The 19,595-nt window shown below is 50.0% G+C and overlaps 1 protein-coding gene across 1 annotated transcript in view; it reads left to right on the plus strand.

Moving 5' to 3' along the window:
* Positions 1–19,595, plus strand: part of ABCB6 (ATP binding cassette subfamily B member 6 (Langereis blood group)) — a 206,922-nt gene that overhangs the window by 25,570 nt on the left and 161,757 nt on the right. Inside the window, exons 5-6 of the mRNA XM_029605015.1 lie at positions 7,143–7,235; positions 17,540–17,732. Coding sequence (XP_029460875.1) covers positions 7,143–7,235; positions 17,540–17,732 — 286 coding nt within the window. The remainder of the gene's footprint in view (positions 1–7,142; positions 7,236–17,539; positions 17,733–19,595) is intronic.

Consider the following 19,595-nt stretch of genomic DNA (forward strand, 5'->3'; position numbering starts at 1 on the left):
GCACGGAGCGGCAGTTACTTCCCTTAACAGAACACATGGGGTAACCTGCACGGAGCAGCAGTTACTTCCATAAGAAACTTGCTTGGCTGAATAGATGGACTATGTGGTCCTTTTCTGCCATCAGTCCTATGTTATTATGTAAGTTACGATGCAAGACATTTTATCTGCTGTAGAATAAAGCAATATTTAGCTGCCAAGAAAAATTATTTTTCTTTAAAAAAAAAAAAAAAAAAAATTTCAGAGGCTTAAGAACTCCAGAAAAGAAGTAATCTGTTTGGTAAGAAGCTTCATTCTGCCTCGGTTCTCCCTTCCCTCCTAGCTCGCGGAAGGTTTGTGAACCATTTCCCTAAGAAAGCTGCGTGCATCGTGCAGAAAGTTGCTGCAGCCGTGCAGGCATCGGCAGAAGTTTCCGTATTAGTCAATGAGCGCATGCAGGCAGCTCCGTCAGACACCGAGTCTCCCTCCTGTCTGCTTGACCTTTGTCCGTCACGGCTGATGGAAGGCTTGAAACAGACGGCCCCGGCGGTGTTCAGACTGGATGTCACACATTATGCATGGCTCCTTGAGGAAAGGCTGTGATTGTTTGCTGAGTAATAAAGAAATCCATGCTGAACCCCTGTCCCTCCACTCATCCCCTCTCCCCGTGAGTTTCCCACCATTTCTGCAGCTCTGACGTTCTTTTTCTCCGGAGATGGTTGAAGGAGCTGCAGCGCTACAGATCGGCAAACCATGGAGACGCTGCTGACTGTGGGGGAATTAGTCGGGGTTTGGAAACCGTTAGTGGCTTTAGTTGATGGCTTGCTCCATCCTGGGATAGAGAACTTGGACGTTAAGTGTGACACTGGGGCCAGAGGTGATGGTATCTTGTGTGTGAGCAGGTTTGTTTGGGCATGCATATGTGGATGAGGGACGGGGTGGGAGTGAGCACGAGTATGTGTCTGAGAGAGCATGTGTGTGTGTGAATGTATGTGTTCGTTTGTGCACTTACCACCATCCTTCCTTCCACCCCCCCCCCCTCACAAAGTTAATCCTGAACAATCTCTGAGGGATTGGAAATCATATGTTCCTGGGTTGGTTTATGTGCCATCGATTGTTTCGTTGTCACCAGTAATAAGAGAGAAAAAAGTCAATAAATCATTTTCCCTTGAAAACCACCAAAAATATACATTTCCTTCTTTAAATGTTGAATCCAAAGAAAAACTTGGCATTGTCTTTATCTGCCTCATTCTCCCGTCTCCCTGAGGCTTTGCCCATGGAGGTCCCAGGTTGTATCATCATATAACAGAGGCGGCTGGATCCAGGCTGCTTGACTCCTTGCAAGGGCCTCAAATCTCCTGCAAACTGTCCCCCATTACACTGAGTATCCTTACCATTACTCTACATTTTTATTTATTTATTTAAACCTTTTATATTCCGACGTTCATAGACATATCACATCGGTTTACAGGTAACAGGGGAGTAATACTTTGAACTGAGGGAGAAAAATACAGTTACATGTAACAGGGGTATAGAGGACCTTGGGGAGAATAAGAAAATATAAGGGTCAAGTGATCCTAGGAAAGGTTTTATTAAGAGTGAAAAATAAATATAATACAATTGCTTGTAGATTTGGGGGGGAGGAGGAATGTGACATGGAGGAAGGATAGAATTCAAGTGTAGGCTTGTTCGAACAGCCAGGTCTTTAGCTTTTTTTTGAAGGTAGCTGTGCTGTGTTCCTGGCAAAGTTCGGATGGCACAGAGTTCCATAATGTTGGTCCAGCTAAGGAAAGCGCCCGTTCTTTGGTGGATATGCGTTGGGTGAGTTTGTGTGTGTGGCTAAGGATCCTTTGTAAGTGGATCTGGTGGGTCTGTTGGAGGTGTGGTATTGGAGGGAGTCATTAAGCCAATGAATATTTTGGTTGTGCAAGGTTTTGTGGATAATTGTAAGACTCTTGTGGAGGATTCTGGGTGGTATCGGGAGCCAATGGAGGTCTTTGAGGATTGGAGTGATGTGGTCTGATCTGCGTGAGTTAGAATTCTCGCCGCCGCATTTTGTAGCATTTGGAGAGGTTTGATTGAGGCTGCTGGAAGGCCCAAGAGAAGAGAGTTGCAGTAGTCGATCTTAGTGAAAAGGGTGGCTTGGAGGACAGTCCGGAAGTTATTGTGATGTAGTAAAGGTCTTAATTTCTTTAGAACCTGCAGTTTGTAAAAATAGTCTTTGGTCGTGTTGTTGATATATTTTTGAAAACTGAGATGGTTATCGAGGGTGAAGCCTAAATCTCTGACATGTTGGGAGAAAGAGAAGGGGTGAACTGAGGGAGGTGGGTTGAGGCGAGCTGAGGAGATGAAAAGGAGCTCTGTTTTTGATGTATTTAAGGCTAGCTTGAGGTTGGTGAGGAGAAAGTTGATTGAGGAGAGGCAGTTGTTCCAGAGTTTGAGAGCAATGGACACTGAATCGGTGACGGGGATGAGTATCTGTACATCATCAGCGAGGATAAAATGAATAAGTCCAAGGTCGGCAAGGAGTTGGCAGAAGGTGAATATTGAAAAGGGTAGGGGAGAGGGATGATCCTTGTGCTTCGCCTTGTGTTAGATTAATGGGGTTCGATTCATGGTTACCAATTTTAACTTTGTAATGACAATTGTTTGGGAAGGATGCAAACCAACTCAGGGCTATTCCTGAGATGCCTGTGTCAGTAAGGCGATCAATTAGGATGTTATGGCTAACGGTGTCAAACGCTGAGGAGATGTCTAGCATGGCGAGGATAAATGATTGGCCCTTGTCAAGACCTTTGAGGGGGGTGTCAGTTAGGGATAATAAAAGGGTTTCTGTATTGAAGAATTTCACACAGAACACAAGACGCATTCTTTTTCAAGGACTGGAGGGCTCAGAATGGGTGCAAGGATACAGAGCCTGTCACCTCTAGGACTGGAGGGATCAGGGGATGAGAACAGGGATACAGAGCCTGTCACCTCTAGGACTGGAGAGATCAGGGGATGAGAACAGGGATACAGAGCCTGTCACCTCTAGGACTGGAGGGATCAGGGGATGAGAACAGGGATACAGAGCCTGTCACCTCTAGGACTGGAGGGATCAGGGGATGAGAACAGGGATACAGAGCCTGTCACCTCTAGGACTGGAGAGATCAGGGGAATAGGCACAGGGATACAGAGCCTGTCACCTCTAGGACTGGAGGGCTTAGGGGATGGGAGCAGGGATACAGAGCCTGTCACCTCTAGGACTGGAGGGATCAGGGGATGAGAACAGGGATACAGAGCCTGTCACCTCTAGGACTGGAGGGATCAGGGGATGGGAGCAGGGATACAGAGCCTGTCACCTCTAGGACTGGAGGGATCAGGGGATGGGAGCAGGGATACAGAGCCTGTCACCTCTAGGACTGGAGGGATCAGGGGATGGGCACAGGGATACAGAGCCTGTCACCTCTAGGACTGGAGGGCTCAGGGGATGGGAGCAGGGATACAGAGCCTGTCACCTCTAGGACTGGAGGGATCAGGGGATGAGAACAGGGATACAGAGCCTGTCACCTCTAGGACTGGAGGGCTCAGGGGATGGGAGCAGGGATACAGAGCCTGTCACCTCTAGGACTGGAGGGATCAGGGGATGAGAACAGGGATACAGAGCCTGTCACCTCTAGGACTGGAGGGATCAGGGGATGAGAACAGGGATACAGAGCCTGTCACCTCTAGGACTGGAGAGATCAGGGGATGAGAACAGGGATACAGAGCCTGTCACCTCTAGGACTGGAGGGCTTAGGGGATGGGAGCAGGGATACAGAGCCTGTCACCTCTAGGACTGGAGGGATCAGGGGATGAGAACAGGGATACAGAGCCTGTCACCTCTAGGACTGGAGGGATCAGGGGATGGGAGCAGGGATACAGAGCCTGTCACCTCTAGGACTGGAGGGATCAGGGGATGGGAGCAGGGATACAGAGCCTGTCACCTCTAGGACTGGAGAGATCAGGGGATGGGTGCAGGGATACAGAGCCTGTCACCTCTAGGACTGGAGGGATCAGGGGAATAGGCACAGGGATACAGAGCCTGTCACCTCTAGGACTGGAGGGATCAGGGGATGGGAGCAGGGATACAGAGCCTGTCACCTCTAGGACTGGAGGGATCAGGGGATGGGAGCAGGGATACAGAGCCTGTCACCTCTAGGACTGGAGGGATCAGGGGATGGGAGCAGGGATACAGAGCCTGTCACCTCTAGGACTGGAGGGCTCAGGGGATTAGCACAGGGATACAGAGCTGTCACCTCTAGGACTGGAGGGATCAGGGGATGGGGCAGGGATACAGAGCCTGTCACCTCTAGGACTGGAGGGATCAGGGGATGGGCGCAGGGATACAGAGCCTGTCACCTCTAGGACTGGAGGGATCAGGGGATGGGCGCATGGATACAGAGCCTGTCACCTCTAGGACTGGAGGGATCAGGGGATGGGCGCAGGGATACAGAACCTGTCACCTCTAGGACTGGAGGGATCAGGGGATGGGAGCAGGGATACAGAGCCTGTCACCTCTAGGACTGGAGGGATCAGGGGATGGGCGCAGGGATACAGAGCCTGTCACCTCTAGGACTGGAGGGCTCAGGGGATGGGCACAGGGATACAGAGCCTGTCACCTCTAGGACTGGAGGGATCAGGGGATGGGCGCAGGGATACAGAGCCTGTCACCTCTAGGACTGGAGGGATCAGGGGATGGGCAGAGGGATACAGAGCCTGTCACCTCTAGGACTGGAGGGATCAGGGGATGGGCAGAGGGATACAGAGCCTGTCACCTCTAGGACTGGAGGGCTCAGGGGAAGGGCACAGGGATACAGAGCCTGTCACCTCTAGGACTGGAGGGCTCAGAGGATGGGCGCAGGGATACAGAGCCCGTCACCTCTAGGACTGGAGGGATCAGGGGATGGGCACAGGGATACAGAGCCTGTCACCTCTAGGACTGGAGGGATCAGGGGACAGGTACAGGGATACAGAGCCTGTCACCTCTAGGACTGGAGGGATCAGGGGATGGGAGCAGGGATACAGAGCCTGTCACCTCTAGGACTGGAGGGATCAGGGGAATAGGCACAGGGATACAGAGCCTGTCACCTCTAGGATTAGAGGGATCAGGGGATGGGTGCAGGGATACAGAGCCTGTCACCTCTAGGACTGGAGGGATCAGGGGATGGGCGCAGGGATACAGAGCCTGTCACCTCTAGGACTGGAGGGCTCAGGGGATGAGAGCAAGGATACAGAGCCTGTCACCTCTAGGACTGGAGGGATCAGGGGATGGGCACAGGGATACAGAGCCTGTCACCTCTAGGACTGGAGGGATCAGGGGATGGGAGCAGGGATAGAGAGCCTGTCACCTCTAGGACTGGAGGGATCAGGGGATGGGTGCAGGGATACAGAGCCTGTCACCTCTAGGACTGGAGGGATCAGGGGATGGGAGCAGGGATACAGAGCCTGTCACCTCTAGGACTGGAGGGATCAGGGGATGGGTGCAGGGATACAGAGCCTGTCACCTCTAGGACTGGAGGGCTCAGGGGATGGGCACAGGGATACAGAGCCTGTCACCTCTAGGACTGGAGGGATCAGGGAATGGGAGCAGGGATACAGAGCCTATCACCTCTAGGACTGGAGGGCTCAGGGGATGGGAGCAGGGATACAGAGCCTGTCACCTCTAGGACTGGAGGGATCAGGGGATGGGAGCAGGGATACAGAGCCTGTCACCTCTAGGACTAGAGGGATCTGGGGATGGGAGCAGGGATACAGAGCCTGTCACCTCTAGGACTGGAGGGATCAGGGGATGAGAACAGGGATACAGAGCCTGTCACCTCTAGGACTGGAGGGCTCAGGGGAAGGGCACAGGGATACAGAGCCTGTCACCTCTAGGACTGGAGGGATCAGGGGATGGGCGCAGGGGTACAGAGCCTGTCACCTCTAGGACTGGAGGGATCAGGGGATGAGAACAGGGATACAGAGCCTGTCACCTCTAGGACAGGAGGGATCAGGGGAATAGGCACAGGGATACAGAGCCTGTCACCTCTAGGACTGGAGGGATCAGGGGATGGGCACAGGGGTACAGAGCCTGTCACCTCTAGGACTGGAGGGATCAGGGGATGGGCGCAGGGATACAGAGCCTGTCACCTCTAGGACTGGAGGGATCAGGGGATGGGCACAGGGGTACAGAGCCTGTCACCTCTAGGACTGGAGGGATCAGGGGATGGGTGCAGGGATACAGAGCCTGTCACCTCTAGGACTGGAGGGATCAGGGGATGGACAGAGGGATACAGAGCCTGTCACCTCTAGGACTGGAGGGATCAGGGGATGGGAGCAGGGATACGGAGCCTGTCACCTCTAGGACTGGAGGGATCAGGGGATGGATGCAGGGATACAGAGCCTGTCACCTCTAGGACTGGAGGGATCAGGGGATGGGCACAGGGATACAGAGCCTGTCACCTCTAGGACTGGAGGGATCAGGGGATGGGGGCAGGAATACAGAGCCTGTCACCTCTAGGACTGGAGGGATCAGGGGATTGGCGCAGGGATACAGAGCTGTCACCTCTAGGACTGGAGGGATCAGGGGATGGGCACAGGGATACAGAGCCTGTCACCTCTAGGACTGGAGGGATCAGAGGATGGGAGCAGGGATACAGAGCCTGTCACCTCTAGGACTGGAGGGATCAGGGGATGGGCGCAGGGATACAGAGCCTGTCACCTCTAGGACTGGAGGGATCAGGGGATGGGCAGAGGGATACAGAGCCTGTCACCTCTAGGACTGGAGGGCTCAGGGGATGGGCAGAGGGATACAGAGCCTGTCACCTCTAGGACTGGAGGGCTCAGGGGATGGGCAGAGGGATACAGAGCCTGTCACCTCTGGGACTGGAGGGCTCAGGGGAAGAGCACAGGGATACAGAGCCTGTCACCTCTAGGACTGGAGGGAGCAGGGGATGGGAGCAGGGATACAGAGCCTGTCACCTCTAGGACTGGAGGGCTCAGGGGATGGGTGCAGGAGATCTGGTCACTGTGAGTGTGTGCTTTCTCATGTTGAATGTTGTATATTTTGTCTTGAAGTCACGCTTCCTTATGTCTGGTCTTTCGTACTGTAGGACTGATTTGGCGTCTGCTGTTTTTTGTTTTGTTTTTTTATTTCCCTCTTACAGTGAACGAGCTGACAGATGGCACTGCCTGGCGCACGTTGGCTGGCACTGTCTGTGTGTACGTCCTGCTGAAGTTCCTGCAGGGTGGAGGGGCAGGTAAGGACTGGAGGGGTCAGAGTGCTCGCCACAGATGGGAAATATTGTACTGCTCTCTGAGAAGTTATATCACTGTACGATGTGTATAAAACACTCGGAGACAGCGTAACCTGTCATGTTATAAACGTGTACCATAGTGTGGATGCAGATGGTGATTGTACACGAAACGCATCACTTCGTAAATTACTTGACAGTATGGGATGATTGTCGCCTTCCTTATCTCTGACTTGCACATCGCTAGCTCCGTTTGCCTCCCTCTCCCTGGCTCGCATGTTCCGGTAGGCACCCAGATCAGTCCAGACTCCTGGGTTTTGCATCCCTGCCAGCAGATGGAGACAGAGAAAGTTTCACTGACACTGTACATAACCCGGTGTGCCACCCGCAGTCCCTCAGTCTTTCTCTGTCTCCAGAAGACGAAACCTGCAGTTCCCTGTACGTACTAGGATCAGTCCAGACCGTGGGTTATGTCCCCCTTCCAGCAGATGGAGTCAGAGCAAAAACTGAGAGGGCGGTCCCTGATAACTGGTGCACCCTCTGTAAACCTTCAGTATTTCTCTGACTCCAGCAGATGGCAGTTGCACCTTCGGTTCCCCAGTTCGTTTAGAGGATAGTTTACAGAATTTCTTTATTCTTTGTTTTCCTCTAATTCTTTCCTTGGATGGATCATAGTTATAAAGTTAAAAAAAAAAAAAGCCTCCGTGTTCAGCAGGCAGAACTTTATTTTCAGGGACAGGTCTGTCTTGTACATTCCGTCTTATGTTATTCTGTTGTTTTTGGGGTAAGTGTTTACTTATTTCTTACAGCCAGTATTTCAGCTGCCTTAGGGGTGAATGTTGGTGGTCCAACCTCTCCCCCACGACCTCCTGCTGCCCTGAGATGCTGTTTCTTCCTCGGTGCAGCCTAACAGTTGCAGAGACGCGCCATTCCTCTGACTGAACGGGAGAGCGGGTCGTTTCTGACAGATAGCAGCGCTGAATTTCTTGTTCCTGTGAGGAGCTGGGTGCAGGGGGAGGGGTGGTCCAGTCCCTTCCCTGTGGAGACCCCATAGAAGCTCCATACCTCAGGGGTCTCATCAGAGAAATAAAATCCCTCTGTCACTTTAATATCCCTGAGAAGTCTCATACCTCAGGTCTCTTTATCAGAGAAGTAAAATCCCTCTGTCACTTTCACATCCCTGAGAAGCCTCATACCTCAGGTCTCTCATCAGAGAAGTAAAATCCCTCTGTCACTTTAACATCCCTGAGAAGCCTCATACCTCAGGTCTCTCATCAGAGAAGTAAAATCCCTCTGTCACTTTAACATCCCTGAGATGTCTCATACCTCATGTCTCTCATTGTCAGAGAAGTAAAATCCCTCTGTCACTTTAACATCCCTGAGAAGCCTCATTCCTCAGGGGTCTCATCAGAGAAGTAAAATCCCTCTGTCACTTTAACATCCCTGAGAAGCCTCATACCTCAGGTCTCTCATCAGAGAAGTAAAATCCCTCTGTCACTTTAACATCCCTGAGAAGCCTCATACCTCAGGTCTCTCATCAGAGAAGTAAAATTCCTCTGTCACTTTAACATCCCTGAGATGTCTCATACCTCATGTCTCTCATTGTCAGAGAAGTAAAATCCCTCTGTCACTTTAACATCCCTGAGAAGCCTCATTCCTCAGGGGTCTCATCAGAGAAGTAAAATCCCTCTGTCACTTTAACATCCCTGAGAAGCCTCATACCTCAGGTCTCTCATCAGAGAAGTAAAATTCCTCTTGTCACTTTAACATCCCTGAGATGTCTCATACCTCATGTCTCTCATTGTTAGAGAAGTAAAATCCCTCTGTCACTTTAACATCCCTGAGAAGCCTCATACCTCAGGTCTCTCATCAGAGAAGTAAAATCCCTCTGTCACTTTAACATCCCTGAGAAGCCTCATACCTCAGGTCTCTCATCAGAGAAGTAAAATCCCTCTGTCACTTTAACATCCCTGAGATGTCTCATACCTCAGGTCTCTCATCAGAGAAGTAAAATCCCTCTGTCACTTTAACATCCCTGAGAAGCCTCATACCTCAGGGGTCTCATCAGAGAAGTAAAATCCTTCTGTCACTTTAACATCCCTGAGAAGTCTCATACTTCAGGTCTCTCATCATAGAGGTAAAATTCCTCTGTCACTTTAACATCCCTGAGAAGCCTCATTCCTCAGGGGTCTCATCAGAGAAGTAAAATTCCTCTGTCACTTTAACATCCCTGAGAAGCCTCATACCTCAGGTCTCTCATCAGAGAAGTAAAATTCCTCTTGTCACTTTAACATCCCTGAGATGTCTCATACCTCATGTCTCTCATTGTCAGAGAAGTAAAATCCCTCTGTCACTTTAACATCCCTGAGAAGCCTCATACCTCAGGTCTCTCATCAGAGAAGTAAAATTCCTCTGTCACTTTAACATCCCTGAGAAGTCTCATACTTCAGGTCTCTCATCATAGAGGTAAAATCCCTCTGTCACTTTAACATCCCTGAGAAGCCTCATACCTCAGGTCTCTCATCAGAGAAGTAAAATTCCTCTGTCACTTTAACATCCCTGAGAAGTCTCATACTTCAGGTCTCTCATCATAGAGGTAAAATCCCTCTGTCACTTTAACATCCCTGAGATGTCTCATACCTCAGGTCTCTCATTGTTAGAGAAGTAAAATTCCTCTGTCACTTTAACATCCCTGAGAAGCCTCATACCTCAGGTCTCTCATCAGAGAAGTAAAATCCCTCTGTCACTTTAACATCCCTGAGATGTCTCATACCTCATGTCTCTCATTGTCAGAGAAGTAAAATCCCTCTGTCACTTTAACATCCCTGAGAAGCCTCATACCTCAGGTCTCTCATCAGAGAAGTAAAATTCCTCTGTCACTTTAACATCCCTGAGAAGTCTCATTCTTCAGGTCTCTCATCATAGAGGTAAAATTCCTCTGTCACTTTAACATCCCTGAGAAGCCTCATTCCTCAGGGGTCTCATCAGAGAAGTAAAATTCCTCTGTCACTTTAACATCCCTGAGAAGCCTCATACCTCAGGTCTCTCATCAGAGAAGTAAAATTCCTCTTGTCACTTTAACATCCCTGAGATGTCTCATACCTCATGTCTCTCATTGTCAGAGAAGTAAAATCCCTCTGTCACTTTAACATCCCTGAGAAGCCTCATACCTCAGGTCTCTCATCAGAGAAGTAAAATTCCTCTTGTCACTTTAACATCCCTGAGAAGTCTCATTCCTCAGGTCTCTCATCAGAGAAGTAAAATTCCTCTGTCACTTTAACATCCCTGAGAAGCCTCATACCTCAGGTCTCTCATCAGAGAAGTAAAATTCCTCTGTCACTTTAACATCCCTGAGAAGCCTCATACCTCAGGTCTCTCATCAGAGAAGTAAAATTCCTCTGTCACTTTAACATCCCTGAGAAGCCTCATACCTCAGGTCTCTCATCAGAGAAGTAAAATCCCTTTGTCACTTTAACATCCCTGAGAAGCCTCATACCTCAGGTCTCTCATCAGAGAAGTAAAATTCCTCTGTCACTTTAACATCCCTGAGAAGTCTCATACTTCAGGTCTCTCATCATAGAGGTAAAATCCCTCTGTCACTTTAACATCCCTGAGAAGCCTCATACCTCAGGTCTCTCATCAGAGAAGTAAAATTCCTCTGTCACTTTAACATCCCTGAGAAGTCTCATACTTCAGGTCTCTCATCATAGAGGTAAAATCCCTCTGTCACTTTAACATCCCTGAGATGTCTCATACCTCAGGTCTCTCATTGTTAGAGAAGTAAAATTCCTCTGTCACTTTAACATCCCTGAGAAGCCTCATACCTCAGGTCTCTCATCAGAGAAGTAAAATCCCTCTGTCACTTTAACATCCCTGAGATGTCTCATACCTCATGTCTCTCATTGTCAGAGAAGTAAAATCCCTCTGTCACTTTAACATCCCTGAGAAGCCTCATACCTCAGGTCTCTCATCAGAGAAGTAAAATTCCTCTGTCACTTTAACATCCCTGAGAAGTCTCATACTTCAGGTCTCTCATCATAGAGGTAAAATCCCTTTGTCACTTTAGGCTGTCTGGAGGGGAAAAGAAAAAGGAAAAGGAGGAAAGGTTTTTACTTTTTATTAATCAGTACCCTGTACAAGGACCGGCAGCTTACGGGGGAAGGAGTGGAGAGCAGTTTTCTCTCTCTCTCGCTCGCAGCAGCCAGGCACAGAAGGACTTTGCCGTTCCTGTGGCAACTCCTCACCCCCCCCCCTCCCTCCCGATGCCATTTTGTATCCACATGTGGAGAACCAGCCTGCTGCACCTGTTTCTTGGCCAGATGGGGGAAGGGACTTCTTATTTTACTACTTATTTTGTACTTTTATTACACCAAATTTAAGCCCTGTGCAACCAGCTGACCTAGAGCCTGCTTCTCCTCCCGATGCGGCCCCTTCCCCAGGGGAGCCTTAACGAGACATGTTCTTATGTTCTTTTCTTCTACGTTTGTGATTTTAATGCACAAACTGCACAAACTGGTCCAATTTAATGCACAAACTGGTCCAATTCGCCCCAGACGAATTGGACCAGATCATTAAATGCTTGGAGAGAATAAGGTGCATAAATTGCCGGAAGATCGTCACTACGCGACCCCGGTTCAGAGGCCAACGGCGTTGTCGTCAGACTAGACCGGTGCCTCACAGGACTCCCTCTTCGTGGTCGCAGTCCAGGTCTCATTCCTTTCGAGGCCGGAGACCGGCTCGGAACTCCTCTGCGCACGGAGCTTCTGCTACATCTACCCAATGAAACGTTGCCGGTCCACTCTTCGGTTCTCAGGATAGGAGGACATCTCTCCCTCTTCTACGAGGAGTCAGAAGACTGTTTTGGATTTATGAGCCTTCCTCCCAGGAGGTTTTTGGGTCTTAGGGGTTCCTTCCCTGTCAGGTTGAGGTGGACAAGCAGGGGGTTGGTGACCCTTTTGAATACTCGCTCCTTTCTTCCGTGGGGTGTAATTCTGGAGGTCCAGATCCCTCCCCATCACGAGGCCGCTGAGGTGGCTGCAGGCTCGGGATATTCTTTTCTTCCGAGGCAGTCTATTCTTTTTTGAAGCCTCTGTTTTCCAGCTTTGGAAGTTGAATAAAGTTTAAAAAAAAGGACGAGTTTCAGGCAGTAGCCCAGCTCTGCTGTGCGGGCGACTTCCTCCTCATTGGGTTTTAGCGGCTGGGGTGCTTATTTTTGGTGGCTGTTCCTGTGCTCTGAGGTAGGTTTCCCCGCAATCGCAATGGGCCACGGGTCAGCATGCTGCGTCTCAACCGGCTCGGTTTGTGTGCCGGATGTTTGGCGGGCGATGAGGGCTCGTCCAATGGCCAAGCAGGCGCGAAAAAGCAACGGAGGGCCCCCGCTTCTGCATCACTTCGGGTTTTGCGCCGGGTGATGATCCCTTCCCGCTCAGTGCGGGAATGGCAGCCATTTTGAATGTGCGTTTGGCCATTCCCACGCTGTTAAGGGGGGAGGGGGTGTTCACCCGCGGTTGTCTCCAGTCTGTTCTGCTTCTGAGGAGAACCGGGGGCTCAGAGGGGGAAGAGGTCCCCATGCTGCCAGTTCTTGGATCCTTTCCAGCTGGGACTGGGACATCAAGACCGTTTTCAGCAGACTTTGTGTTACTGCTGCATGAGGCTTATCTTGCCAAACAGCAGGCAGATTGTTCTTGTATGGATTCTCGGTCTCATCCATCGGAGGGGTGCTGTAGGGCTGAGGCAGGATTGTTCTATTAGAAAATGTATTTCCCCTGTCCAGAGATTGTTGGGTCCTGCTTCAGGATCAGGACCAGGTGGGGATGAGTCGTAGGGTTCTGACGATGGTCCAGTGGGGACAGGGGAGCCTCCTGTTTTTGACTTACCGGTAGATCCAGTGGCTGGAAGTGTGGGTCAAGGGGATGACCCAAAGGTGGTCCATCTTTTCAGGAAGGAGGAGCTAGTTGCTTTAATTCCTCAGGCTACTCAGGTGCTTGGGGTCAAAATTCCCTAGGCGGACTCTGATATGGAGGGTGCAGATCCGGTCCTGGATGGGCTGCAGGGTCCCCTGACGGCCTTCCCATAGGACAAGTCAGTGAGGAAGCTGGTGGAAAGAAAGTGGGGAACTCCCGATTCCGGCTTAAAGGTGAGAAGGGCTATGGTGAAGCTTTATCCATTGCCGGAACAAACGTTGGAGCTTTTTGCCCTTCCTAAGGTCAATGCTGCGGTTTCGGCGGTTATCAAAAAGACAACTATCCCAGTGGTAGGATCCGCGGCGTTGAAGGACATGCAGGATCATAAATTGGAAGTACACCTCAAGAGGATTTTCGAGGTTCTGGCTCTGGGTTTGCGTGCTGCTATTTGTACCAGTTTTATGCAGTGTGCTTGTCTGCGCTGGGTGCAGCAGATGGAAGAAAGCCTGCCGAAGTCAAGCGAGGAGGCGGACAGGGCCAAGCGTGTTGAGGCGGCAGTTTCATACGGTGCAGATGCTCTTTATGACTTGGTTTGTACTTTGTCTCGGATTATGGTGTCTGCGGTTTCCGCCAAAAGGTTGCTGTGGCTGCGTAACTGGTCGGCGGACACGTCCTTCAAGTCACAGTTAGGCTTGCTGCCTTTTAAGGGTTGGCTCTTGTTTGGTGAGGACCTCGAGCAGTTGATGCAGGATCTGGGTGACAGTAAGGTCCTTAGGTTGCCAGAGGATAAGCCTAAGGGCAAGAGATTTTTTCAGGTGTGTTCCTGTTTTCGGGGTGATAGAAGGTTTGTCTGGCAAGAGCAGCACCAGGTCCACAAAGGCAATTTTCACTTCGGGGTCCGTCCTTTTGGGGTGCTCAAAGACCTTTCCGGGGTGTTGCTGGTGGTAGTGTAACCACAGTTCAGTCCTCTTAATGTAGAGAGGCTTGTCCACTCTGTCGTTCCTATTATAGGAAGTCACCTTGAGCGGTGTTACGAGGAGTGGGCCAAGATTACTCAAGACCAGTGGGTTCTCAGTGTGGTAAAAGATGGCTACGCTTTAGAATTTGCTCTTCCCGTCCGCGACTTGTTTCTACTTTCCCCTTGAGATTCTTTAGATAAACAGGTAGCGGTTCAGGAGACGCTGGACCATATGCGCCAACAGGGAGCTGTGATTCCTGTTCCCCGCGAGGATCCAGGCGTGGGAAGATATTCCAGTTACTTCACAGTCCCAAAGATGGAAGGCATTTTCCAGCTGATTCTCGATTTAAAAAAGGTAAATGCAGCGCTCAAGGTTCCGCGTTTTCGGATGGAGACCCTAAGGTTGGTGATAACAGTGGTTCGCAAGGGAGAGTTTCTGGCATCTCTGGATCTAACTGAAGCATATCTACACATTCCCATTCATCCAGACTTGCAGTGTTTTCTGTGATTTTGATTCTGGGTCAGTATTTTCAGTTTCAGGCCCTTCCTTTCAGGTCGGCCACGGCGCTACACACCTTCACCAAGGTGATGGTGGTGATGGCAGTGGCAGTGGCTCTCCATCAGGGAGGTGTTCTGGTGCATCCTTGTCTGGACGACTGGCTTATCAGGGTGAAGTTGGAGATTCTTTGTCATCAATCAGTTCAGAAGGTTATCGGCATTCTCCAGTCACTCGACTGGGTTGTGAATTTGACGAAGAGTCATCTGTTGCCGATGCAGTCTCTGGAGTATCTGGGAGCTCGGTACAACACTCTAGTAGGCAAAGTGTATCTCACAGAGGAGTGTGTTCTGAAACTTCAGGGGCAGATTTGGCACTTATTTCGGTTACCAATGGCCAAGGTCTGGGATTATTTGCAAGTTCTGGGCTCTATGGCTTCAACCTTGGATTTGGTGCCGTGGGTGTTTGCTCATATGAGACCATTACAAAGGGCCCTTTTGGCTCGGTGGAACCCGGTCTTGAAGGAGTTTCAGATTCCTTTGCCACTCGATTGTGTCGCGTGGGAGAGCCTTTCCTGGTGGCTTCTAAATTCCAGTCTCGTTCGGGGTGTGGACCTCGAAGTTCTGGATTGGGTGGTAGTTACTACCGATGCCAGTCTCTCTGGTTGTGGAGCTGTTTGTCAGCAGCAGTCGGCTCAAGGTGATTGGTCCGGGAAAGAGACAGCGTGGTGTATCCAGAATCTCTTTGATCTTAATTTCTAAGTCGTCTTCTGCATTGAGGACAGGTGGATCTTGAGATTTGGAAGAATCTTGCAGAGTGTTATTGATGATATCAGTAGCAATGGATTGAGCTGCTGTGGACGTCACTGAAGGTTTCAGTGGAAGTGGTGATGTTAGGGTACGTCCAAAACCCATCTCTAGAGATGACTCTCCAGCAGAAGTTGTTGGATGAGAGAGGATGTAGAATTCAGCAGTAATAATTAGCTGCTATGGATGTCACTGAGGCTTCAGCGGAAGTGGCGATGTTGGGGTATAGACGTCTTGGGGGTGGGGGTATAGCAGCTGTTACATTAAGCTGAATATGCATCGTGATCCAGGGACGCAAAGGAACAATGCCCCCCCCTGGATCTAGGGTCACTCACTCCCTGAATGTTGGACGTAGTCTTAAGGAAGGGAGGGTGGTGGGATCCATACTTGTATAAAAAGTGATTACATGACGGTATATTGGTGCTGTTATTGTATATGATGTTTTTCTCTTCATCAGTTCTGTGTTGTCCTTCAGCGTTGTGGTTTGTAAGCTGTTTCCTACATGTATCACTCAATAAAAACAGATAAAACATAAAGATGGCGAAGCAATGTGACAAGGCAATAGCTAAAGCCAGAAGAATGCTGGGCTACCTAGTGAGAGGAATAACCAGTAGAAAAAGGTGATAATTCCATTGTACAGGTCTTTGGTGTTGTCTCACCTGCAGTATTGTGTTTAATGCTGGAGCTTGTTTCTCAAAAAGGATAGAGACAGAATGGAGGCGGACCAGAGAAGGGCAACAAAAAAGTTGTGTGGGGTCTGTATCAGAAGATCTATGAGGAGAGGAGGTGCAGGGGAGATAGGATACAGACCTTCAGATACCTAAAAGGTTTCAATGATGTATGGACTTCAAACGTTTTCCGTTGGATAGAAATCAGTAGAACTAGGGGTTATGAAATGAAACTCTATGGGGGATGATCCAGAACCAACATCAGGAAATATTTCTTCACGGAGAAGGTGTTGGAGGCCTGGAAGGCCCTTCTGGAGGAGGTGGTGAAGAAGTGAAGGCAGATAGCTAAATTTCGGTATAGAAAACCATTTAAATAAATAAATAAATAAAATAGTCAGCGAAGTCAAAGGGGCATGGGATAAGCACTGTGGATCGCTACAGGCTAGAGGACGGAAATGAGATAAGAGTGCAGGGTGGTAACTTACTGGTATGGCAGTTACTACCCATAGCAGAAGGCATGGAGATTACTATCCTTAACGAATATGCTTTGAGGCTTACAACTGCAACATTTCTCCATGCTTAGATGGCAGGGGGAAAAGAGGAATTGGATTCAGATGACAGCCAAGGGCCCCGATTTCCATGATCTGGGATACTGTTACGCGGACATAAGGGAAAAAGCACAGGACTGCTTCTATGGACAAAGTCTTAAAGGAAACGAAGACAGCATGCATGGGGGTAACTTGTTGGTGCATCGGTTACTAAGTCTCGCTACTTTTGATGCAACTCCAACATTGCTCTCTGCTTCAGCGGCAGGGGAAAAGGGGAATTGGATTTAGAAGGGAACCATTGAGGGCTCCGACTTTTACGGTCTGCGGAACTGATAACCTGCACAGAGCAGCAATTACTACCCTTAACAGAAGGCATGGGGTCAGTACCCTTAGCCAATAAGCCTTGATGCTTTTGAGGCAACTGCAACATCGCCCTCCGCTTCAAAGGATGGGGGTGGAAAGAAAGAGGAATGTGGATTCAGAGACAACCAACATGAGTCATGACTTTTTTACAGTCTGGGGAACTCATCCTCATACCTAAAGAAAAAAAACACAGGACGGCTTCTACTGCCAAGTCCATAACCAAAGCACGTCAAGCAGCCCTGACTGATACATGGGGGTAACCTGCACGGCGCGGAAGATGGGGGAGCTTGCTGGGCAGACTGGAGGGACCTCTGGTCCTTTTCTGCCATATTTCTATGTTTCTTTGACTACAGCTGACACGTTAGGTCACCTGTCAGTAAATGTCAGTAAAACTTTCTCTGTCTCCATCTACTGGCAGGGAGGCAAAAGCAGGAGTCTGGACTGATCTGTGGTACCTGTTAATTTTCTTTCCTGTAGTAAGAACCAGTTTTCCTTTACTAGCCTCGTGTGTCCCCTTTCTCTGGCTTGCACGTCACTAGCCCCATTTGCTTCCCCCTTCTCTCTTCAGGCTCCACTGGCTTCGTGAGTAACCTGCGAACCTTCCTGTGGATTCGGGTCCAGCAGTACACAAACCGGGAGGTTCAGATCCGGCTCTTTGCACATCTCCATGCCCTGTCCCTGCGCTGGCACTTGGGGCGCAAGACGGGAGAAGTACTGCGTAGTGTGGACAGGGGCACCAGCAGCATTAACAGCCTGCTTAGGTAAGAGAGGAGGCACCGGTAGCGCCAAAAGGCTGCTCACATAAAGGGAGAGAGACATTACTAGCACCGACAGCCCGCTCACATAAAGGGAGACATTACTAGCACCGACAGCCCGCTCACATAAAGAGAGAGAGACATTACTAGCACCGACAGCCCGCTCACATAAAGGGCGAGAGTCATTACTAGCACCGCCAGCCCGCTCACATAAAGGGCGAGAGACATTACTAGCACCGACAGCCCGCTCACATAAAGAGAGAGAGACATTACTAGCACCGACAGCCCGCTCACATAAAGGGCGAGAGACATTACTAGCACCGAGAGCCCGCTCACATAAAGAGAGAGAGACACATTACTAGCACCGACAGCCCGCTCACATAAAGGGCGAGAGACATTACTAGCACCGACAGCCCGCTCACATAAAGGGAGAGAGACATTACTAGCACCGACAGCCCGCTCACATAAAGGGAGAGAGAGACATTACTAGCACCGACAGCCCGCTCACATAAAGGGAGAGAGACATTACTAGCACCGACAGCCCGCTCACATAAAGGGCGAGAGACATTACTAGCACCGACAGCCCGCTCACATAAAGGGAGAGAGACATTACTAGCACCGCCAGCCCGCTCACATAAAGAGAGAGAGACATTACTAGCACCGACAGCCCGCTCACATAAAGAGAGAGAGACATTACTAGCACCGACAGCCCGCTCACATAAAAGGAGAGAGACATTACTAGCACCGACAGCCCGCTCACATAAAGAGAGAGAGAGACATTACTAGCACCGACAGCCCGCTCACATAAAGGGAGAGAGACATTACTAGCACCGACAGCCCGCTCACATAAAGGGAGAGAGACATTACTAGCACCGACAGCCCGCTCACATAAAGGGAGAGAGAAACATTACTAGCACCGACAGCCCGCTCACATAAAGAGAGAGAGACATTACTAGCACCGACAGCCCGCTCACATAAAGGGCGAGAGACATTACTAGCACCGACAGCCCGCTCACATAAAGAGAGAGAGACATTACTAGCACCGACAGCCCGCTCACATAAAGGGAGAGAAACATTACTAGCACCGACAGCCCGCTCACATAAAGAGAGAGAGACATTACTAGCACCGACAGCCCGCTCACATAAAGAGAGAGAGACATTACTAGCACCGACAGCCCGCTCACATAAAGGGAGACATTACTAGCACCGACAGCCCGCTCACATAAAGAGAGAGAGACATTACTAGCACCGACAGCCCGCTCACATAAAGGGAGAGAGAAACATTACTAGCACCGACAGCCCGCTCACATAAAGAGAGAGAGACACATTACTAGCACCGACAGCCCGCTCACATAAAGGGAGAGAGAAACATTACTAGCACCGACAGCCCGCTCACATAAAAGGAGAGAGACATTACTAGCACCGACAGCCCGCTCACATAAAGAGAGAGAGAGACATTACTAGCACCGACAGCCCGCTCACATAAAGGGAGAGAGACATTACTAGCACCGACAGCCCGCTCACATAAAGAGAGAGAGACATTACTAGCACCGACAGCCCGCTCACATAAAGGGCGAGAGTCATTACTAGCACCGACAGCCCGCTCACATAAAGAGAGAGAGACATTACTAGCACCGACAGCCCGCTCACATAAATGGCGAGACATTACTAGCACCGACAGCCCGCTCACATAAAGGGAGAGAGAAACATTACTAGCACCGACAGCCCGCTCACATAAAGAGAGAGAGACATTACTAGCACCGACAGCCCGCTCACATAAAGAGAGAGAGACATTACTAGCACCGACAGCCCGCTCACATAAAGGGAGACATTACTAGCACCGACAGCCCGCTCACATAAAGAGAGAGA

Source organism: Rhinatrema bivittatum, chromosome 6 (genome assembly GCF_901001135.1).
Source record: "Rhinatrema bivittatum chromosome 6, aRhiBiv1.1, whole genome shotgun sequence".
NCBI lineage: Eukaryota > Metazoa > Chordata > Amphibia > Gymnophiona > Rhinatrematidae > Rhinatrema > Rhinatrema bivittatum.